At 41.3% G+C, this 24,886-nt stretch overlaps 1 protein-coding gene across 2 annotated transcripts in view; it reads right to left on the minus strand.

Moving 5' to 3' along the window:
* Window positions 1–22,239, minus strand: part of LOC102942756 (arylsulfatase D) — a 36,666-nt gene extending 14,427 nt beyond the window's left edge. The window contains exons 1-8 of one of the 2 annotated variants that reach the window (XM_007063237.4): window positions 22,082–22,239; window positions 18,432–18,492; window positions 13,604–13,753; window positions 12,205–12,326; window positions 10,014–10,136; window positions 4,206–4,629; window positions 1,170–1,306; window positions 222–356 (exon numbers count right to left, since the gene is read on the minus strand). In XM_007063237.4, the coding sequence (XP_007063299.3) occupies window positions 222–356; window positions 1,170–1,306; window positions 4,206–4,629; window positions 10,014–10,136; window positions 12,205–12,326; window positions 13,604–13,753; window positions 18,432–18,466 (1,126 nt within the window). In that variant the 5' untranslated portion in view covers window positions 18,467–18,492; window positions 22,082–22,239. Of the gene's footprint in view, window positions 1–221; window positions 357–1,169; window positions 1,307–4,205; window positions 4,630–10,013; window positions 10,137–12,204; window positions 12,327–13,603; window positions 13,754–14,470; window positions 14,535–18,431; window positions 18,493–22,081 lie in introns of those variants that run through there. The other variant, XM_043537764.1, reaches the window with a different exon arrangement.
* Between the last annotated feature and the right edge of the window lie 2,647 nt (window positions 22,240–24,886).

The following is a 24,886-nucleotide window of genomic DNA, read 5'->3' on the forward strand; positions in this document are numbered from 1 at the left end:
ATTTTTAAATTTTTAAAATTTATATCTATTTTACTGAGTGCAGTTGATTTTTACAATATGCCTTAATTTGAGATGCATTATGGCCTAACGCTAAGATGCTATTTTAATAAATATGATTTGATTACTTACTTGCTGCCTATAGTACCATTAAATACTCTGTTGATTATATCAGGAAGACAATTTGCATTTTTAAGGAATTCACTCTGGATAACAATCCTCACCTTTGTATATTCCATTCCAACCACCTAATTGGGCTTTTCCTTCTTGAGCTTCCAAGAACCCACCATGGTCAGAGGCAAAGTATGTGAGTGTGGTATTTTTCAAACCTTTCTTATCAATAGCATCCAGGACCCTGCCTGTAAATAAAAATAGTGATAAGTATGTACCAAGAAACAAAAGTAGAGCTAGAACTAGCAAAACAAATATTGACTCCAGTCCTACAAATATGCACACACTTAACACTAAGCATGTGAGTAGACCCACTGAGCTCAAGTGGACTACTTGCAAAGATAAAGATAAGCGTATACTGAAGTGTTTGTGAGATCTGAACCTTTGCTTGTGATTTCATTGACAATTTTTAAATGCAAAGGAAAGGTATGATGTACCATTAGCCCATTATTATTATCAGTAGTAGTAGAAGTATTGTGGTAGTGCCTATGAACCCTAGGCTTGGACCAGGACTCTGTTGTGGTAGGTGCAGGACAAACACAGAGCAAAAAGTTGGTCCTTGTCTTGGAGACCTTACAATTTGAGGGCACAGCTACACAAACGCTGACTGTGTGGCTAGCAGAGGTGTAAATCTGCAGTTCTCCAGTATGCCATGCATTAGCTGTCTGTGTGGACCCTGCTGCTATGCACTGAACATTTCCTAGTCTGCACTGACGTATTGCAGTTTGAATCAAGAGTATGTCCATAGACAGTCCATAGACGGCCTGGGTCAGATTGCCAGATGCACTAGGGAATGGTCAGTGCAGACAACTACCCGGTGGAGAGCTGTACCTTTACACAACCCAGCTTACCGCACAGTAATGGTTTGTGTAGATGAGCCCTCAGCAGCAGACTACCACAGTGAGTAAACAGAAACCATGACTCTCCTTTTATGAATGTTGTGAGCATTTTAATTGTGTGTTAGGTTGTTAGAGCAAGTATCATTTGTTAAATTGACTTACCCACCATCCAGTCCATCTCCTCTACATTATCTCCATATAAACCATATCTGCTCTTCCCAAGAAACAACTCCGTGGTGATGAGGGGTGTGTGGACATGTAGAAAGGAAACAAAGAGGAGGAACGGCCCATGCTTGTTTCTTTAAAAGAATTAATCTGTTATTTCCTTGCAAAGAAGTACCTTACCTGATACACATACTTTGCTTTTTTTTAAAATTGAAGTCACAACTCTTTTGTGAAGGTAATCTGTGATATTAATTTATGCTAATGTTCCAGTAACTAGATGCTTATGGGGTTAGTTTCTGTGAAATCATAGAATCATAGGACTGGAAAGGACCTTGAGAGGTCATCTAGTCCAGTCTCCTGCACTCATGGCAGGACTATGTATTATCTAGACCATCCCTGACAGGTGTTTGTCTAACTTGCTGTTAAAAATCTCCAATGATGGAGATTCCATAACATCGCTAGGAAATTTATTCCAGTGCTTAACCACCATGACACTGAGGAAGTTTTTCCTAATGTCCAACCTATACCTCCCGTACTGCAGTTTAAGCCCATTGCTTCTTGTCCTATCCTCAGAGGTTAAGAAAAACAATTTTTCTCCCCTCTCCTTGTAATAACCTTTTATATACTTGAAAACTGTTATCATGTCCCCTCTCAGTCTTCTCTTTTCCAGAACCCAATTTTTTCAATCTTCCCTCATAGGTCGTGTTTTCTAGACCTTTAATCATTTTTCTTGCTCTTCTCTGGACTTTCTCCAGTTTGTCCACATTTTTCCTGAAATGTGTCACCCAGAACTGGACACAATACTCCAGCTGAGGCCTAATCAGTGCAGAGTAGAGACGAAAAATTACTTCTCATGTCTTGCTTACAGCACTCCTGCTAATACATCCCAGAATGTGTTCACTTTTTTTTTTTTGCAACAGTGTTACACTGTTGACTCATATTTAGCTTGTGGTCCCCTATAACCCCCAGATCCCTTTCCGCAGTACTCCTTCCTAGGCAGTCATTTCCCATTTTGTATGCGTGCAACTGATTGTCCCTTCCTAAATGGAGTACTTTGCATTTATCCTTATTGAATTTCATCCTATTTATTTCAGACCATGTCCAGATCATTTTTAATTTTAATCCTATCCTCCAAAGCACTTGCAACCCCTCCCAGCTTGGTATCATCCACAAACTTTATAAGCGTACTCTCTATGCCATTATCTAAATCATTGATGAAGATATTGAATAGAACCAGACCCAGAACTGATCCCTGTGAGACCCCACTCATTATGCCCTTCCAGCATGACTGTGAACCACTGATAACTACTCTCTGGGAATGGTCTTCCAACCAATTATGGTACTTATGGTAGCTCCATCTAGGTTGCATTTCCCTAGTTTGTTTATGAGGAGGTCATGCGAGATAGTATTAAAAGCTTTACTAAAGTCAAGATATACCACGTCTACCACTTCCCCCCATCCTCAAGACTTTTTACCCTGTCTAAGAAAGCTAACAAGTTAGTTTGACATGGATTTGTACTTGACAAATCCATGCTGACTGTTACTTATCACCTTATTATCTTCTAGATGTTATGCTTTATTATTTGCTCTATTATCTTTCTGGGTACAGAAGTTAAACCCAGTGATTACAAAATTTCATTAATTTTTGAATATTTAAAATATTCCCCTTTGTCTTCTATTCACAAGTAGAGAGGTTCCATTCTGGAGGACAGATTCTTTGCTGATGTAAATCAGCTGAAGTCAAGAGAGTTATGAAAATTTATACCAGGTGAGAAACTGCCCCTAATTTGGTGCCTGACTATTTTAGGACCCCAGTTCATTGCTGCGACAGAGAGAAAAGGAGGAACATAATGAAGCACCAATATAGATCAGTAGCTGAGTTGAGCTGCAATCATTTAAAATACTCTGGTCTCATCAGGACAAAAAGCAATTCTATAAGCAGAGCCTGGAAGTTTTCTGTCCAAAAGTTGAAAATTTTGAAAAGTTAAGAGTTCCTGAAAACATTAAATTAGAAGGAAAACCTTCAGGCAGCCTTAACTTAAAAGGAAAATGTTGGCACAAGAACAAATGGATACAAACTGGCTATGAATACATTCAGACTGGAAATTAGAAGAAGGTTTCTAACTATTAGAAGAGTAAGGTTTTGAGCCAGCCTCCCAATTGGAGTTGAAGAAGCAAATAACCTAATGAGTTTTAAGAAAGAGATGGACACATTTATGAATAGAATTGAATGACTGGGAAGCCTGTGGTGGTGGTGGACTGGCCTTGACAGCCTGGAGGTCCCTTCTGATCTGTGTCTTATGTTCCTAAAATCTCATGCCTCAGGGCTTCAACTGCTTATCAGTAACAGTCAGGAAGGGAATTCCCGCCCTGGCTCCCCCAGTGTATTGGTATATTTTGTCTCCTTCCTCTGAAACCTCAGAGATAGCCCTGACTAGAGATGGGACACTGAACAGGATGGGCAGGTGCTTTGAGATGGTACTGAGAATATTTTTATTTCAGGTGCTTGCTCATATGCTCAGTATCTCACTGATCGCCATATGTTGGGTAAGGAAGGATTTTTCCCTCAGGTCAGACTGGCAAACCTTCGCAGTTTTCACCTTCCACTGAAGCAAGAGGCACAGGTCACTTGCTAGAATAATCTTGGTATACCTCATTAAATCAATTCCCTGCCATTGCAGGAACCTCAGGAATTGGTGCACCTCACTCCCTTCTGTTCTGTGCCTGTGCCACACACACATTTAGTCTTCTAAGGACTGTAATATTTTAATCTAGCACTGGTTGTTAGTTCGGTGTGGGGGTGGTGGTTAGTGGCCTATGATATTCAGGAGGCCAGACAAGGTGATTTGGTGGTCCACTCTGGCCTTAAGCTCTATGTCCTTTGGAGTCAAGATAATAATTACATATAGAGGGCTTTACATTTGAAAGCATTATTTAAAAATTAACTAATCGATCAATCAATTAGATAAGTAAACAATGTAGTGAGATATTCAAGAACTAAAACAAATATGTTTAAAATGAAATGTATTTTACCTTTCAATAAAAGAAATGGCCTCCCTCAGTATAAGGGATGTAGTTCTTTCTACCACCATTGGCTGCTCAGTAATTTCATGGTTTCTCATCATAATGCAGTCCCAATATCTTATGAATCCATAACTCGAGAACCAGGATGCAAAGAACAAAAAACCAAACCAAGCAAAACAGGTGATTATTTTCCAGGTGACTGAGACCAAGCCAATAAGTCTTGCTATTGAAAGGGTGAGTACAGCAAGGACAATTGTCTGAGTGTAAAGCCAGAATTTGGTTCTCAAGACTCTGTCCTTCTCTGGAAGTTTTGTTATTTGACAGTCATTCATTAGACTAAATGGCATGCCATAAAAATAATCAAACCCATGGTTTGAAGGGTGATGACAGTAGTCGTTGCGGGATTCACAGTTCACACCTTGATGCCACTTCCCTGAAAATATATATATATTTTAAATGTAAAGTTACAATACAATACAATCATTTAAAATATTCTGGTCTTGTGAGGACAAAAAGCAAAAACCACCTCGCTAATAAAATTACTTTTTCCTCTTATAATAAGACCCTAATTATGTAATCTGTTCCAAGAGGCTAAGTTTTTACATCCTCACAAGTCCCTCTAAAACCATTGGGGCTCTGCTTGGGTACACAGTCTCTCTTGACTGGGTCAGTTTAGGCCCTAATCATAGGCCCTAAAATAGGAGCCAGTAATTGAGAACAGTCAGGATTTAAAGGGCAAGGCAGAAAATATCTGGCATTCTTGGACTTCTGCCAGCTATGAAAAAGGGGAAAGAAATCCTTTTGTAACACAGGCTGAAACAACATTGTTCTCTTGCCTCTGTACCCTCCGGAAAGCCAACATAATGAATGAGGGAAGTAAGTAGGATATTGCTCTGGAAAGCTTAGAATAGTGTAGCAGTAGATCTATGTAGAAAGTCAGATGATGTGTGGGTTACAAAGTGATAAGGTGTGATTTGGATATAAAGATGGAGCTAATTATAAAGTGAAATAGGCTCAAGACCCCTTATACCAGTGAAAGTGACATCTTTTCTGGCTATCTGCCAAACAAGCCATGAGATGCTGGGAGATGTCAGTGCAAACCCTATATTGGAGGTAAATAGCTTTAGTGATGAGAATAGATACAGTGAATGGGCATAAAGAAATACTAGCTTATGATAAATTACAGGCATTATTTTTAGTTATTTTGACTTAACAAAGTTAAAAAAAAAAAACGTACCTATCCAAGCTCTAGATACCCTTTCCAACTCAAATAATAAAGTCATCATGAAACAAAAGAACAGCCACTCCTCCCCCGTAATATATACTCATTACTCAGAGAAAAAGACCACATCAAAATCCAGCTTAGACCTCCTGCAAGGGCCCACTCAGACAGATGGGCTTTGAAGCATACTCAGAAGATCTCTAAATTCAAGATGGTTTGAACCAAAGTATGGGGGCTGTGAATTCCGAAAACCAAGGGGCCAGCTGCTCCCTTTCATCTATAGTAAGGGAGCTCCTCAAGTGCCACTGCTGATTGCCAGTGTGATACGGGGGAAGTTCTAATCCATCAGATAGGCCATTTCAATGTCATGGATCAAAAATAATACCTTGAATTCTGCTTTGGAATCAACGCACAACCAGCCCCAGCTATGGAGCAGAAGGGTCATGCGCTTAGAGCAAGAATTTTGCTAAACAAGTGGCCCACTGTATTACTAGCGTCATACTAACTTCAGACTGCAATTGGATTTAAAAGTTTAGCCGCATGCAGAGAGCACTGTAGTATTCTAATCCTGAGCTGACACGAGCATGGATCACAACCAAAAGGTCTATATCTGAGAAAAAAGGATGCAACCTCCTTGCCAGATGCAGATATGAAATGATCAATAGGTGGCTGAACATTCTAATCAGGAAGTCTGGATTGCCCTCAGCTAAATACTCAAGGTATTTCCCAATCCACCGTGATCAATTCCACTTTGTGATGAAAATATAGGCATACTGTTTGTAAATACAGACACAGATATAATGAGACTGAATTTCAGAAGTGTTGAATGCTCAAATCTTTAGCTGAAGGTAATGGTAGCTGTGGATTCACAGATTCTCTTTAAAAAAAACCAGGTCCACAGAGAATAAACATATAAATAAGAGAAATAAGTTTTTGGCAGACATGCAGTAAGCCACATTGTGAAAGACAACTCATCAAAAGTTTTTAACAAAAATATTTTTCTCAAATCACATTGCTGATCGTTTAATGGGTGCTCTTGTTCTGCAGTTAAACCCATTTCAATTTTAAAGAGACACAAAAAGTGCAGCCCTTAGACAATTAGAAAATCCAAAGTTGTGATACACATCTTAAAAGAAATTGTAAGTTAATTTAGTGCCCAGCTAAATGCAATGTGGGCAGGAACTGTGCAAGATGCCTTACTTAATGGTTGTGCACTTCAATCCTGCTGTTTATTGCCAATGCTGCTTATGATCACCAGACTCTGTTCAACAAAGACTAGCAGTCTCGCTCAATTATGTGATGCTTTTGATGCCTATGTTGGGACTCAAACTTAGGCACCCATGGGCAAAAAGTGAATGTACTCTGCCATCTAAATCCTCAGAATGAAATGCCATGGGCTTCCTAAGGGATAATGTCTATGGTGAAGTACAGGAAACTGAACATGGTTTATGTCAGTGATTCAGTACTGAAGCCATGCGGAAGCACTTGGCAGTATCGAATATGATGTTTATGAAAATTCTGAAACAACTACAGCATTATTCCTCTCATATCACAAGGAAAATGAAGATTGAACACAGCACAACTTAAATAAAAATAATAAAAATAATGTTTTCCTGTTTTCTAATGCCTTAAGGGCTACATTTTCAATATCTTCTGCTAATTTTGGTGTCTGATTTTGAATGTACACAAATCAACGTGTGCATGCACATTAGATAGCAGATGTGTAATTTATGTGTGTAAATGCTGTTTTGTACATGTAGGCCAGAGTTTTTGGCTGCCCAGATTTAGGCATCCATATTAGGTTGGGTCCTCTGGAAATTCAGTCTTGAAAATTCTCTGTTTATGCTTTTTCAGCATACCCTTATGGTGGGGGAGGTTAGATCAGAGGTGGGCAAACTACGGCCCACAGACCACATCCGGCCCGCGGGACCGTCCTGCCCGGCCCCTGAGCTCCTGGCCCGGGAGGCTGTCCCCTCTCCCCCACAGCCACAGGGAGCAATGCTCTGGGCGGCGGGGCTGCAGAGCCTGGCCTGACCTGGTGCTCTGTGCTGTGCGGCGCGGCTGCCTGTCCTGGTGCAGCTGCGCCGCCAGCCACCGGTGCTCCAGGCAGCGTGGTAAGGGGGCAGGGAGCGGGGGGGGGGGTTTGGATAGAGGGCAGAGGAGTTCAGGGGGTGGTCAAGGGTGTGGATACGGGGCGGGGCGGTCAGAGGGTGGGGACTGGGGGTTGAATGGGGGCAGGGGTCCCGGGGAGGCAGTCAAGAAGACGAGGAGGGGTTGGATGGGGTGGCGGGGGGTGGTCAGGGGACAGGGTGGGTGGATGGGGCAGGGGTCCTGGGGAGGCAGTCAGGAAGGGGGGGTTGAATAGGGTGGTGGGGGGCAGTTAGGGGCAGGAGGTCCAGGGGCGGTCAGGGGACCAAGAGCAGCGGGTGGTGGTGGATGTGGCAGGAGTCCCGGGGGGTCGTCAGGGGGCAAGAAGCGGGGTGGGGGGGGTTGGATGGGGGTGGGGACTGGGCCATGCCTGGCTGTGTGTGGAGGCACAGCCACCCCTAACCGGCCCTCCATACAATTTCAGAAACTCAATGCGGCCCTCAGGCCAAAAAAAGTTTGCCCGCCCCTGGGTTAGATGAATCATTTGAGGGAATTCCATTTCAGGTCATGACTAAAAAGTGAATAGTTGTTTTAGCAAGTGGCCTTATGAAAACTGAGTGGCACAATTAGACATGTACAAATGAAACTGACATCTTTATTCATTTTGTAAAAGGATGTTTTATCTGGGCTGTATTGAAATCTTGTTCAAGTACAATGTAGTATACTGTAACTTTTGAATAACCTTAACTGACGGTACCGCTATACGTGAAGGGCCAAATCCTCAGACGGTGTAAATTAGCTTCGTTTCATTGATTTCAATTGGAGCTGTGTCAATTTATATCAATTTATGTGCTTCTGGCCCAAAGTGTCTAAAACCTAGGGTGACCAGATAGCAAATGTGAAAAATCGGGACGGGGGTGGGGGTAATAGGTGCCTATATAAGAAAAAGTCCCAAATATCAGGACTGTCCGTATAAAATTGGGACATCTGGTCACCCTACTAAAACCTAAAGGTACAGGCTCAAAATGTAACTCATTTGTACATGTTAATGTAATATTATTGACAATCACTAGATAGCACTATTACTGGTATGGTAATCTTGCAAGGTCTATTTAACTGAATGCATAAGCAGTTAGATCTTGGACAAGTGGTTGTGATTGGGTGTGATACGGTTTTATTTTAAAGGTGAGTGTATCATCAGTATAATTTATTCTTTCCAGCTGAATGTCTTTCTGAGTGGAATAGTTTCTCTGGTGCAGAATTAGTGCCTACAGGATATACTGACTGTGTATAACAGTCCTGGTACCAGATCACACCACGGACCCAGGCCTCACTGAACACTGACAAATGCACAGCTGGAAACCAGTCTCACTCACCTGTGTGTTAGTGTTGTTAAATAGATACTAGAGTTACAAGAATGTGTTTAGACTTTATGGAATGCTTGTAGGATGCTGCATGCATTAATTCTACCTATAGTATCTGTATCCCATGTTCTAAGGTAATGTTTAAATGTTTGCTTAGACTGTAAATCCCTCCGCAGTCAGCAAAGAAGCATTACCAAGTGTGAAATGTCAGTTTACCACAAAAGGTGTTATCTCCTCCCCAGCAAAAGGTGGTCTACTGTCATCAGACATGCCACTGTGGACAACAGACTTTGTTGATTGCTTTCCTGCCACCCCTGAAGAGGGTATGTGCACAAGCCCTCCTCCCATCACAGCTTGAACCCTGGGGGAAGGGAATAAAAATGCCTGTTAAGGAGAAACTGTTATCTTTATGCTGCCTGGACTCTGAGGGGCAAAGATTCCTAAACATAAGCAAGAGATCCCCAAGCTGCTTGGCTTCGGTTCACCCTAAAGGACATAAAACCTCGCTTATTATAGAAGCTTCTATTATCTTTTGAAACTTGACTAACTCACTTGTGGGTGTATGTTTACCTGCTTTAACCGCATAAATAACTCTCATATTTCTTTTTCTTAGTTAATAAACCTTTAGTTAGTTTATTACAGGATTGGCTACACATGTTATCTTTGATTTGATATCGGAGGTACAGCTGACCTGGGGTAAGTGACTGGTTCTTTGGGACTGGGAATAACCTGAATACTGATGTGGTTTTTGGTGTAAAGGAACATCTATTACAAAGGCAGGCTTGCTTGGGTGGCAAGATAGATTGGAGTGCCCAAAGGGGGACTGTCTGTGACTCCGTGTTAAGGCTGTTATAAGGCTTTAGGAGGTCACATTTGATACTTGGTTGGTGAAATCTAATTATAGAACATACAGTCAGTTTGGGTTTTGTGCCCTGTTCCCGATCAGTCTGCCCTGAGGTTGGCACTCATGTTTGTGAGCCACTCCAGACAGTTTGACACTGACACAAGGGAACAAAGACATGTTATATGATATGATGTCATAAACATTAAAACTGAGAATTGATCAATCCCCTCACAATGACATATTTCAGTGCTAAATGTTTAGGTAACACCTTTTACCCAAACGATATTGAGTCTACATACCTACTAGTCCTGTGATGTAGCCTTGCTGCTGTAGTATCTTGGCAAAAGTGGTTTCATTTGGAGGGAGCCCTCCTGAGGCCCCAGCCCACTGAATAACACGATAGTCATTAGTGGCATCCATACCTATAATACACAATTTTTAAAAGTACTAAACACAGCAATGTGAGTGCTTTAGTCAAAAGCAAATTTTGTTTTTATAGCAGCTCACTAGAGCTCTCTTGTCTGCACAGTCAAAACTTGCTAGACTTAAAAATCAACCTTTTGTATCTTTCCATTGTCTCTCTCCCCCCTGCCGCCAATAACTGAATAATTAGCAGGCCACTAGAAAACAGTCTTACATTCTTGGGGCCAGATACTCAGCTCATCTAAATCAGCATAGCTTCACTGACTTTAATAGTCTGGTACTGATTTACACCAGCTAAGAATCTACCCTATGTTGTCTAATTAAGCCCTGGTGAAAATAAATTAGAATCTGGGTGAGAATGGGGAGATGTAAATCTCTTGCATTAGAATCTGGGTGAGAATGGGGAGATGTAAACCTCTTGCTTTATATTACCAATTTCTCATTTGCACCTCACACAGATGTGTGTGACGTTTTCCTTCTATCTTTTAATCATTATTTGCAGCAGGACTTGGAAAACATAGAAAAAAATCTTTTTACAGATTTTTAGAAACCAAAGTTGTGGAGCTGAGTGATGATGTGGATCTGTTTGATGGTGGGAAAAAGAGGAAAGCTGTAAACACAACAGGGCATGGAGACGGTCAAACATAAGTCAAATGTCAAGTTTTCTGGAAGACTGAAGTGGGACACTAAGGGCTATTATATATTACAGTATCATCCAGACTTTACGGGTTCTGCACTGAGATATAGGAACACAGACTAGACTGTAGATATCTGTGCACAATTCCCACTGAGCTCAATGGGAGGTTAAGGGTGGATGTGGGGCAGCATATTAACTTCAAACTTCCTGGGATACACACTGAAATAATTTGCTATAATGCAATGACTAGGGAATTGCAGTCTAGAAGCTTGCATAACTATTTTTTTTTTCATCCCTGGAACTTGTATCATCAGGAGAGAAAAGAATGCTTCTGTCAACCTGATTATTATTGTGTTTGGGTGAATTATAACACAGTTACAGAATTATAAGTTATTGATATTTGTCTTGCACGTCTGTCATTCCTGCTTGTTGACCAGAGGGAATGAAACTAGTCTGAGTATATTGCCTACATGCACTTGCTATTACATTACTATTGCAGGTATTTTTGTTTAGGATTTAAGGCTAAAGTAAACTGTGTTTACGAAACATTTTGCCATTTGAGCACTGTGCTATAAATTGTTGAGATTTAGCAACTTTATACCAAAACATTACTATTGGCATCACTATTACAGAGCAGCATTATTCCATTATCTTTCGTGCCACAAAATATACTAGTTTCAGCAGAAGCTGCTCCCAGGAATGGCTGTTTATTTTCTACCCCACTGCATTTAATATGGGCCAGCCACATCTGCTAAATATCTATGGACCTTCAAAATTGAATTACCCATGTGGAGAGGCTTCTGGTGGCAATTCAGTGGGAGACATCATGGCTACTGCTCCCATCTGTTTGCACCTCCTAGCCTCCTTTCATGATAGCTACATGAGTGCTCCTTTCTGTCCTGTGCAGAGGCAGGGATGAATGGATCCATGTTGCAATAATTATAACATAAAATAAGCAAATATCCCCAGCAGCTGGTGATGGGACACTAGATGGGGAGGGCTCTGAGTTACTATAGAAAATTATCTCTCAGGTGTCTGGCTGCTGGGTCTTGCCAAAATGCTCAGGGTCCAACTGATATTTGGGGTTGGGAAGGAATTTTCCCTTGGGTCAGATTGGCAGAGAAAAACCCTGGAGTTTTTTTGCCTTCCTCTGCAGCATGGGGGCATGGGTCACTTGCAGGTTTAAACTGGAGTAAATGGTGGATTCTCGTAACTTGAAGTCTTTAAATCATGTTTTGAGGACTTCAGTAACTCAGCCAGAGGTTATGGGTCTATTACAGGAGTGGACAGGCAAGGTTCTGTGGCCTGCAATGCGCAGGTCAGACTAGATGACCCTGATGATCCCTTTGGCCGTAAAGTCAATGACTCTAAATGTTTAAAAGCTAAGATCTCTTGCTAAGACAGCACTGTACCATGAAACAGGTCCACACCTGATCTGATGGGGTATCTGCCAGTCAGGAAAGCTGCTCTGCTTGGCGTGCAAAGCGGGGCCGCAGCAATGTGCTGAGTAAGTTTCACTCCTTCCTTTGCCAGCTGGTCAATGTTAGGGGTCCTAAAAATAAAATCAACACAACCAAATTTCATTACAGTGGTCTGTCAGCTAATAGTGATTAGCAATGTTGTGTACTGTATTTTTTCTTTCTTTTTTTTTTTTTTAAATAGACCTAATAAACATTTCCTGAGCTCTCTAATAAAGTTAGCCATTGGCTGTTTCCTCTGCCATAATTAGGATAATGGATTTTTTTATTTTTCTCTTTCTTAGTCTGGTCATTACAATTGTTTGGACATTTTTAAAGTGAATAATTCCTAAGCTTAGACCCCATCCCTACAAGCACCTCCACGCAGGTGTATCCTACCGCTGGTGCACAGCCATATGGAGGCCACCGGGGCTTTGTGGCTGCAGAGGCCCATCCCCGTGTGGCTGCTCGCAGGAACACTGCCTTACTGAGGAATTGACAGAAACCTGCTGGTTAATGGAAATAGCAGGTGACAATGAGATGTTACCTGGGACTTGGTGGGAGGCTGAAGGTTATGTGGATCTTTTTCAGAAAATAATTATGTTGTCCCACTATTATGGTAGAAAGACACCTGACACTATCACACCATCACTCTTTATGCAGAACTCATCACAAAAGGCAGATTGTCCTCACTCGTGCAAAATTCTCTTTGAAGTCAATGCGAGTTTTGCCCAAGCGAGGACTTCAGGATTGGTTCTCTACTTAAACAACCACATATAAAGTCTATAGAAATGGGATGGAAAAAAATCAGCATATCACTGTATATCAGAATTACCTTCCATTTTGTTAACATTAATTAACTCCTTAAATATTCTCAGCTGATGAAGTAGGCTGCCCTTAGGAGCATAAGGAACATTTATTTCTCCTTTTCTTTATTTCATTTTCATGTTTAACTATTTTTTTATCTGAGAGTCAGAAAAAAAAAATCGCCTGAACTTATACAAATGAAATCAGGACTAGTTTTTTTTTTTAGAGAGGCTGCTCACCAACCACCCGCAGTGACTTCTGCTGGCGGTGCAGGTGCTTAGCATTTCTAAAAATCAGACCCAAAATAACACAAAATAATTGTTAATGATAAATAACTGACCATAAACATAGCCATTGCCAACAGAGTATGTCATTGTGAAGCTTTTATAGCGTTGCGAGAGAGATGGTCCAGGTAGTACCTTTAACCTACTGCTGGTGACACCGGCAGGGAACCCTGTCCTTCCGCCAGCCAGTGGCTCAACAGAGGAGGAACTGGACAGAATATGACATTCTTACAATAAAAAAGTAAATTAACACCTTTGATTACTATGCTTAAATCCTTTACCTTATAGTATCATTTCCATAGCAGCCTACATCTCCAATACCAAGATCATCAGCCAGTATCAGTACAATGTTGGGCTTGTAACTGACTGAAGCATGTGACCCAGGTGGCCTTAGGAACAGACATAAAACTAGGAGGATGGTCAGAGAGATCCTGAAAAGGTTAAAAAAAAATCAATATAATCTGGCTATTCTTATTTTTTAAATACACCCAGAAGGCAGGTGAAATCAGATAATTCTAACTCCGGACGGAACAAAGTGTGAAAAGTTTTATGAAGAACTGACAACAGAAATATTTTAAAAAATACATTGTATTACAGTAACTCCTCGCTTAAAATCATCCCAGTTAACTTGTTACGTTGCTGATCAGGGTTGTGAGTTCAATCCTTGAGGGGACCATTTAGCGATCTGGGCAAAAATTGAGGATTGGTCCTGCTTTGAGCAGGGGGTTGGACAAGATGATCTCATGAGGTCCCTTCCAACCCTGATATTCTTATGATTCAATTAGGGAACATGCTCGTTTAAAGTTGTGCAATGCTCCTTTATAACGTCCGTCCGTTTGGCAGCCGCCTGCTTTGTCCACTGCTTGCAGCAAGAGCAGCCCGTTGCAGCTAGCTGGTGGGGGCTTGGAACGAGGGTGGACCGGAAGCCACTCATCAGCTCCCCGCTCCCCTAAGCTCCCTGTGCAGCAGCTGCCCAGCAGGCTATCAATTGCCAGGCAGTTCAGCTGTCCCTCCCCCACTGCCATGTGCTGCTCCTGCCCTCTGCCTTGGAGCTGCTCCCGGGAGCCTCCTGCTTGCTGGGGGGGCAGGAAAAGAGGGGGGCTAATGTCACGGTGTCTCCATCCCCCTTGCTCTTGCCCCCCACTTACCTCTTCTCCATATAGAGCAGGGTTGGTTCACAACAGGGCTCAGGAGGGAGGGAGCTTGCTGGCCAGAGCTGCTGTCTCAACTTGCAGATACACTTAAAAAGGCAGTGTACTTAGAGTGGGGTCAGCGTACTTAAAGGGGCAATGCACATCTCTCTCTCACACACACAGTGTGTGTCTCTGTCTCTGTTTGCCATGCTATCTCCCCTCCCTCCATTCGTGCTGCCTTGTAGACTGTGAGGCTACATTAACAACGTGTTAACCCTTGGGGGCTCAGCCGAATGCCAGTTCATCTTTTAGCAGTAAGGCATTCCCTGGGAAATATCCCACCCTCTTCCACCCTCTGACCTCACCATCTCACCCAAGCTTCACAATCATCATTGCTGTGTACAGTATTAAATTGTTTATTTAAAACTTATACTGTGTGTATATAAAATATAGTTTTTTGTCCGGTGAAAAAAATTTCCCTGGAATTTAACCCCCCGCCTTATTTATATGAATTCTTATGGGGAAATTGGATTCGCTTAACATCATTTTGCTTAAAGTCGCATTTTTCAGGAACATAACTACAACATTAAGTGAGGAGTTACTGTATTTATATTATTATACAGGAGCTTTCAGTGAAATTCAAACTAAAAAATGACCCCCGTTACCTATTCCACTACAAAGCAACTCACTTATTCCCATCACTTTCTATTTACTGCTTGAATAGAACCAACAGAGATTTCCACTGTGTTCAACACCTAGATAAAGACATCCAATCTGGTTCCATGTGTCAGCAAGAGAGCAATAATTTTATCCCTTCATTTCTTTCATAGCCATGTAATGAACTCCAAGGAAGAAGATAGCAGGATCATACTATAGGAAGAAATAAAAGTTGAACAGGGCTAGTCTGTGAGCAAACCACATATCTATTATTAGTTGGGGATTTCTGAGAGAAATAAGCACAAATATTAACAAAACCAATATGCCCCTTTGTTTCCCAATTGGTGTTATGGCATCATCATGCAAGTTTTGCATTTGGGGCATACAAACAGGTCTATAAATCTTTAGCTAGAAGTAAATAAGTGAGGGGAAGAATACAGATCTGATTAAGTATAAATTTGTCCCTCCATTATCTATTTGAATATATAATGTGCCACTACACTGAACAAATTAAAGCATTTTGTATTTCAATCAGCTTTATGCATCTCAAACACAGAGTTTCTATGGGTTCCTGAACCTGCTACAGTTTACAAGTTTAAAGTTCTTAACATTTGGCCAAGAAAAAGAATTGTTAAGTGTTGATCCAACATTCCATACTCCAAAGAATTAAAGTTGTGGATGATACATTTTTAATGGACTAGCCTAAAATACATGGGACAAATTTTCAATTATCACCCTCATATCATCAAGCCAATTCAAGAGTTAACTAATCAAAATTTTGCCAATTATGATGATTATTTTTCTATTTAATATTTTTTTCCTGCAACGTTTACCCATCTTTTCCTCATGATTATTTAAATTACTATAATAATTTGTCTGATTTTACTTTGCACAATAACCATGAAATTTTGCCTCACTCCTTTGTATTCCAGAGTTAACAATATGTCTAATATTACTGAATGATAATAAATGCTGCATTGAAAAGAATGACTGGACAGTAATACCTACACCCCCAATATGCACATAACAAAAATGTATTGCAAGATGACAGTATCCTTCTTGTACATACCATGATAAATGACTTGACTAAATTATATAGATTTTCCAGATTACCTGCTTGTAAGGATCCATGCTAGATCAATTCAAAACTCCAGGAAAGCCCGCCTTAGCACAGAAATTACAAGGTCTACATTAGAGCTTATATCCATATATATATATGAGTGTGAATATTCTTCTAGTTTGGGGTGTTTGAATTTGGAGTTTCATTAGAGTCCCAAAAGTCAAGGCATAAAATTCAGATATTTCAGAATAAGCATTTGGATATGGCATTTCATTACAATCCAATGTCTGTCTTACACACAATCAGATATTACACACTGAAGACACACATCAATTAAATAGGTTAGAAAGCATCAGGATGTCTACTGCCCCTTAACTTTATCATGAAAGAACAGGCTATTCCTCCTACATACTTAACTCTCATCTTCTGTTTATCTGAAATGTACTGAAAAGTATTGCATCAATCCCTGAAGCAATGCTGGAGTCTGACTGTCTGCCTTCATTACCCATACAGACTGAAGTTCAAACCTCCTACAGCTTATGCAAAAAGTCAAAAATACTTATGGAATGAGGAAATAACTTGTGTGTACTGGATGACCGAGATTTGGAAAGATATTTCACAGAATATGAAAGGGTTTTAAGTCAAGAAACACATGTAACTCTCCAAATGACAAAGATCTAAATAAGGAAGAAACATTAAAAGATCAGCCAGCTACTACTTCTTTCTGCAGCAACTACTTGGCCATAGCTTAACACATGGATAAATTATAGGCCTCCACTTGGTAGTTAAGAAGTGACAAAGAGAGGAAAACTATTTTACCTTGGCATAGTGAAACCCATAGCTCTGCTTGTCACATAACTCCAAAATGTTTTGTGCAGTATTATACTATAAATCATTTTACCCATCTAATTTGGCAGATGAATCCCAGTCAATCAAATCCTCTTTAACAGTACCAATGAAGAGGCTTCTGCTAGGGTAATACTTTTACCCTGGAAAAGGTCAGTGAGACAACAATATATCTAGTGGATAAAATTCTGTGCTAAGCCTCTAAAGGTATGTCTACACTTCGAGCTGGGGTTGAGATTCCCAGCTCAAGGAGACAAACCCGTGCTAGCTCTGATGGAGACCGCACGCTAAAAATTAGAAAGTAGCTGCGGTGGTGAGAGTGGCCAGCTGCCCAAAGTTTGCGCCCATCAGAGACCTAGGTAGGTACTCGGGGCACCTGGACCCTCTCACTACTCGCACTGCCATGGCTACATTCTATTTTAATGCACCAGCTACATCAGAGCTAGCGTGGGTATGTCTCCTCGAGTGGGGAATCTCAACCCCAGCTCAAAGTGTAGACATACCTTTAGAGGCACAGCACGAAACTCACAGCCCAGGGAGAGGTAGGGGCCCTGTAGGCTTCTCTAAGTTACAGCAGCCTCACAGGGCTGCCCACTGGACAACTACGTTGTCCAGAATGTCCACAGTATTGTGCACTGTGGCCCCACTCCTTCCATTATGCACTGGGATCCTCAAAGGGCAGACTCACAGCTGTACTTCACAGTGCTTCTGTGGGAGCAAGCTCCAACAGGCAGTATCCGGGCATCAGTTTCCCCAACTATAAAATGGGAATAATGATACTTATGTCCTTTGTAAAGTGCTTTGAGAGCCACTGATGAAAAGCCCTATGTTAGAGCTAGGTATTATTATTTAGGGCCCCTTTACGCCAATCTAGCCTTTTACCCACCATAGAGGGGCTGGAGTGTCTTTACAATAAACAAATGGTTTTTCCTAGAATTCTCAAAATCATCCAGAGAACAAGTGCAACCAATGTATTGACCTTAAATAGGTGTAACAGAGGGAAATCCAGTCCCATAATTTTAAACTGCTTTTCTGATTCTTTCTAAACTTCCCAGAAAAATTGAACTTGAGACATTTACACATGACATGTACATTTAAATGGAATCGGTTTCTTTTTGGGGAGAAGTTGGGGAAAGGGGTTAAAATTCAGGCTTATAATGTGAATGTAGTATCAACCTTCACAGTATAGCAGCTTCTGCCATTGGTAATTTGAAAAGATTAAGAAGAAACAGGATAAAAATACCACCACACCAATAAATCACATTATTATATTTTATTATTTATTTTTATATACACACTACTGTTATATTTATGATGCTGATGTAGACTTTATGATGTCATTCGACTCTAATGAGCTTTTACTCATAAATAGGAAGAAAACAGTCATTTGTTCTAGTGATTTTTTTTTCTTACCAGTAGCCTGTCAGGTGCCACATGATTTCTACCATGACACAACGGTTGGTATTTCAGGATTCTGTAAAAAAACAAACGAACAAACAAAAACCCCATCACATTAAAATAAAAAATGTAATCATGTAAATGATTAACGAGCCTGATCCAAGCCCCACTGAAATCAATGGGAGTGCTCATTCACTTCAATAAGCTTTGGATCAGGCCCAAAATGAAAAAAAGCAGTGACAACAATAAGGAATAGACCTTTAAGAACAGGTCATGATACACTGATATTATAATTAGTTACTTCCAGTAACGCCCACAGTGTTCTAGTTGCCATCTAAACAGAGAAGATGGCATGATCCATGCTCTGAGAAGCTGGTACCCTAAGAAAAGACAAATAGACCAAGAGGAAAGTGAAGGGAGAAACAAATTATATTATCCTAGTATATGGGCCTTATCCAGGGCCTTTTGAAGCCAATGGAAAGAGTTCCATTTGAACCAGGCCTTATGTAACATACACATTTCAGGTTTCAGAGTAACAGCCGTGTTAGTCTGTATTCGCAAAAAGAAAAGGAGGACTTGTGGCACCTTAGAAACTAACCAATTTATTTGAGCATAAGCTTTCGTGAGCTACAGCTCACTTCATCGGATGCAATACACATTTCACTGAGTCATGCAAGTCCACAGAAGTAACCAGATGCCACAAGAATGGCAACTGGAATCATTAACTCCCATAGCATTGCACCAACACCATCATATTAACTTGTGATGGAGATTAAAATGACAGTTGGTTTCTCTGCCTCCCCTGCAATTTTCAGACAGAATCCCATTACCTCCCTCTCTTGATGTATTTATTCTCTTTAGTTTAGGACAGTTTCCCCATTGACTGGGTAATAATTCTCTTTCACTGTACTACAAGATTATATTAACAATGTCCACCCTTTCTAAGTTAAGGAACTGTAAGAAATCTTCTTAAGCACAATAATAGTCTGCTAGCTCGTTTTACAATATATTTTCTTTTAGTCTTCCTAAAGATATGCGTAATTGTTAGAATTTCTAGTCATCCACTATTACAGATTACCAGCTGATATCATCGTCACAATGATGCTGACAATTTGGTTCTCTCCCGCTCTTTACCTTAAGTTTTGAGATGTACATTTTCCTGATTGGTACTTTTTTTTGCATCATTTCAGTTGGTTACATCTTTTCCCTCTGGGTACATTCTCTGGAGGTTGTGTCTCCATAGCTCTGATCTGGGTATTTTACTTTCACACATTTCCTCTAAGCTCTCCTGTACCGTTGGCATGGTTTATACACATTGAGAACAAGATACTATTGTTACAAAGAATTAAAATAGCAGTCTAATGATCTTGATTCACAGGCATCTGAATAGGTTTCTTAGAGCTTACTCAGTGATTGCCAATTCAACCTTAAATGCATCTCAAACATCCCGGTATTGTTTACTTTGTTTGTTTAACCTTTTCCATAAATTGTAGCATTCAACAGCTTAGTTAATGTATACATGAAAAGCAAATACAATGCTTATAATACTTGATTCCATTTCTTAGATCCTGTTTCTAACTCTTGCAATCACAAATTACATCTAAAACCATCAATACCACATACCTTAGAACAGTGGTGGGCAACCTGCGGCCCATCAGGCTAATCCGCTGGTGGGCTACCATACAGTTTGTTTACATTTGCACGGCTGCCCGCAGCTCCCAGTGGCCGCGGTTCACCGTTCCCGGCTAATGGGAGCTGCAGGAAGCGGTGGCCAGCATGTCCCGCCGCTGCTTCCTGCAGCTCCCATTGGTCAGGAATGGTGAACCATGGCCACTGAGAGCTGCAGGTGGCCCACCAGTGGATTACCCTGACGGGCAGCAGGTTGCCCACCACTGCCTTAGAACAAGAATTGCAGTTTTTACAATCAGGGTTTAGAATGGACGTGGTACCAATACATGGCCTACGCACACACAAACCTCACAATAACTTCCCAAAAGTTGACTAAAAATACTGAAAACAATTATTTTGTTAACAAGTACCTAACTGCATGTACTGCCTGCAGTTAGTCTGGGGCAGACCCAGATTTAGGTCTGGGCATTAGTATATAATGAACCATATGAAGATGAGTGAAAATTTCTTGCTGCCTTCAGATCCCTCCTCTAGTCACAATTTTATGACCTTAGTGGCAGAGGTGCTAAGTCAATGATACTCAGACCTCAGTACAATTGGTTAATAACATAGTAAAAGCATCCTGATTGATTAATAATTACATCACACAGTGTTTTAATATCATGTGCTGCAAGGAGCTGCAGGAGACACATAAAAGAGCCACTTGTGGCTTCCTGAGCCTTAGTCCGAGTATCACTGTACTAAGCATCTTTAATACCTACTAAAGTAGAAGGAAGTTGCAGGTACTCAGCAGCTTTGAAAGTTAGGTGCAGTTATTGTGCATTTAGCTGCTATTCAGGTCTGGATTGGCCTGTAAAGTCAGACCTTTGGATTTACCCTCCTCACATTTACTCAGAATATGGGACTGAGAAATTGGTGGACTTTTCTGTGGAGGTGCCTATGAAATAAAAGACAATATTGTGATAACAGGGAACTAAATTAATTTATCTTCACCCTTTCCAAGTCTTCCCCCCTCCCAGATTAAGGGGAAATAGAGTATGGTCAGAGTACCTTTGTGCTCTGGCAATTCCTGGCTATCCAAACAGCTGCTCTGGGGCTGTTGCATCCATCTGCAAGTATGGAGACCTCAGGGCTACTCTAACCTCTAACTCCCATGAGCTCATATTACGATCCCACAACTGCTCTTAAACAGACTAGTCACTTTTTATTATCCAAATTGTATTAAATTCAAATAGAAAAAAATAGTAAAGCTGATGAAAACAAAATTGGATCTCACCCACTGTTCCCTCTAAGCTGTGCGCATCTGCATGTGCACACACAGATCCTAAACCCCGTGCATACGGTGAAACACCACGCGCACAACAATTTGCACAGAAGCACAACAATTTGCACAGAAGAAATTTTTTGCTCACACGGCCTGTCAAGAATTAGAGGGAACATTGATCTCACCCCAATTTTAACAATTTCAGGTGTTATACATAAGAGGCCTTTTATATTTTATTAACTATACAAGACTTATACTGACAGTGCCTCTAAAACTTCTCCCTATTTTGCTATCAAAATATTCAGAAGCATCTAGCTTCAAGTGAAATAGCACAACCCTAGGCAAAACCTACAGGTATTTTTAGACTCATGAATCCTTTTCTTAAGGAGGACCCCAGTCGGTAGTACACAGTTCAACATTACTCATGGAATTCTCTTATTTGATTTGATTTTGTGCCACTGAATTGGTTAAAACGTTCCTAACTGTAGACTGAGTGCATACACAGTAAACCATCTCATAATTCCAGATCAACTGGTGTGCAAAATGTACCGTATGCAAAATTCAACGGATTGCTCCCACTTTATGCAGCACTAGCATGGGCAAGACAGATTTGTGTATGGTAGTCATCTCTGTAAAAAGAAACGTTTTTCAAAAGCTTTAATCAAATTATTTTATACTGAGGGAAACAACAAACTTTTTGGAATGACCGTTAATATTTTCCTGTACATTTTCAAACAAATGTTGCTACAGTAGAAAGTGACCAATACAGTACCTGGTGCTGTCACGCTGCACTCCGGTAGTTTAGAATAGAAGGCAGTCGATGCATTTGTCTGTGAGCTCAGTTTCAGAGTTGATTTTAAGTCATTTCATATTCGTCAGTGAAACCACCTCTGCCACAGCACAGCATTTACCATCAGTTTTAGCTGTTGCCTGGAGGGCAGTCTTCATATCTGCTCATGCGCACAGCTCTGCAGCACAGAAGGCAGGGCACTTCCCCAGTGAAGGAAAGCTTAGCCTAACCAGTACAGCACCAGAGAAGCCAAGCCAGAAAAACCTTATTACGTATCTCTGCTGCTGACAACAAGGCTCAATATGCTAAACTTCCCTAAAGTGTACCTCCTGCTGATGTTTGCACAGTGGTAACATTCATAAACACATGTGGGCCTGATCAGTGAACAGAAGGCCTTTCATTAGAGACCTAGCTAAAATGATTTCTGCTGTTCACTGGATTCCAGAAGAAGATTAAGGGGTCCCCCTTCAAGCTCAACAGTGTTCCACTGAAACTCTAATCATCCATTAACAAACAATTTCCATTAAATCATTCATCACTGCAACTTGGGCCTGGGAAAAAGAACAGATGTAACACTTTCTTTTACACTTTTAGTGAAGCAGCAATTCCGTAAAGTTTACACGAAGTGAGGGAAACTAATCTTTTTTAAACAGCTTTGAGTGACTGCAACAATGAGCAGGAATTGCAATAGATATTTTAAAAAGAAAATAAGCTTCTAATAGCAGAGAGAATTTACAATATTTCTCTATAATGTCCCAATTTTGCCTTTAGAAAAGAGGGGATAATACATTGACCATTCTTTATTCTGGTTACTGGGTATCTAAAGGCACATTTTTTAATCATGTTATTTTTAAAGGCAGTTCTGACTCTGTATTGGCCTGAGGAATACACACAAAGGGTCTGTCTTCACTGCAGAGTTAACTACACTTGCGTTACTTCTCTTGAGTTAGCATAGCTTGAGTGAAAGCAGCCATACTGCAAAATAACACTTGAGCTGCTTCCATATTGTTGCTGTTTTCAGGGCTTGTCTATATAAACATGTAGTTTGTTACAAGCGGGGGTGTGAATCTAGCCTGCCATGCACTACTAGACACCCAGGGGTGGCCCATGCCAGCTGTCTTGGGCTTGTGGGGCTCAGGCTGCAGGTCTGTTTAATTGTGGTGTAGGTGTTCTGGCTTGGGCTGCAGCCTGAGCTCTGGGATCCTCCCACCTTGCAGGGTCCTAGATCCCGGGCGCCAGCCCAAACCCAAATGTCTACACTGCAGTTACACAGCCCCAGCCCCACAAAACTGAGCCAGCCAGCATGGGCCAGTCATGGGTTTTTAATTCCAGTGTAGACATACCCTAACTGTCCATGTGGACCCAGCTGATGCACACAAACAGTTTGTTAGTGCACTTTGATCTGCCCTGCTTTGGAATGGGAGTGGATTAACATGCACTAACAAACTATTAGGGTGTATCATCAGGCTCCACATGGACAGTGTGTGGCACGCTAGCGCAGGACAGATTCATATCCCCGTTCACCTAGACAAGCCCTCACTTGTGTGTGGCATTAAGGGCTTGTCTTTGCTGCCCCAGTTAGCTTGAGTTAGTACACTTGAGTTATTGCACTCAAGCTAGTCTAGCTTCACTAAGAGCCGCTGCACTTCAGAACAACAGAGTTGTTACACAGAGTTACACAGAGTGATTGGATTAGCTGCTGATGAGTTGCTGTAACTCAAGCAATCCCCACTGCATTCCTAGCTCCAGCATCACTCGAGTTACTGCACCCCTCCCTCTGAGAGTATGTCTTGCAGCCAGTGGCAGCCCTTGGCAGCAAGCATCAAAGCCTGGGTCAACACTCTTGGGCTCGTGCTACCACACTGAAAATAGCTGTGCAGACACTGCTTAGGCTGGAACTCAGGCCCTGGAGCCCACATCCCTCTCTAGGCTTCAGAGCCCAAGCCACAATGTCCACATAGGTATTTTTAGCGCAGTAGCATGAGCCCTGAGAGCCTGTTGATCTGGGCCATATTATAGATGTACCCTGATGGGCCAGCTCATTTGAGCTTAAAGCACCACTTAACTCAAGATGGAGATTTTTGTATGTGGACAGAAGTCGAATTGGGGTAACACTTCAGTGATCATTCTAGCTAACTGTGCTGTGAAGACACACCCTAAACCTCCTGGGTCTTGTGGTTCTTTGTGCTGCAGTATGCTGAGGAACACTGAATTCTATCCCACTGTACTGTGGGAGAGCCTGTCTGTCCTTTCTGGGCACACTGGGGGAATTATGGGAAAGCAACGGAGGACTATCAACACTCAAGTGGAGCTAGCCTGCATCCCAGAGTGCGGAGTGGTGGTGTTAGCAAACTGACAAGCCGGCCAACTCAAGTAAAAAGCACCACCACACCTGAGTTAAGGGCTTTAGTGTGCGGACAGGACTCAAGGTACAGGCAACATTTGAATTAACTTAGCAGTGAAGACAAGCCCCAATGTGTTGGATCATATTAAAGAAGTTCTGTATTAAAATCACAAATGAGTTTGATTCCCCATAGTTTAAATTCCAGGGTATTACTAACTAAGAGGTCTCTTGGTTTTTGGTACTGTTTCTCTGCCGCTCTGTGTGAAACTTGCAAGCTGCTAATTGTGTTAGTACATCCTAAGACAGAGTCTGTTCTCAAAGCAATACTTTGTAACAACAACTACTCCCACAGAGAGAGACTCAAAGCAATACTTTGTAACAAAGCACCCAGAGACTCCCCGCCCTTTTGTTGTATTTATCTTGCTTTGTCAACAATTGTGATT

The sequence above is a fragment of the Chelonia mydas genome, chromosome 1 (genome assembly GCF_015237465.2).
Source record: "Chelonia mydas isolate rCheMyd1 chromosome 1, rCheMyd1.pri.v2, whole genome shotgun sequence".
NCBI lineage: Eukaryota > Metazoa > Chordata > Testudines > Cheloniidae > Chelonia > Chelonia mydas.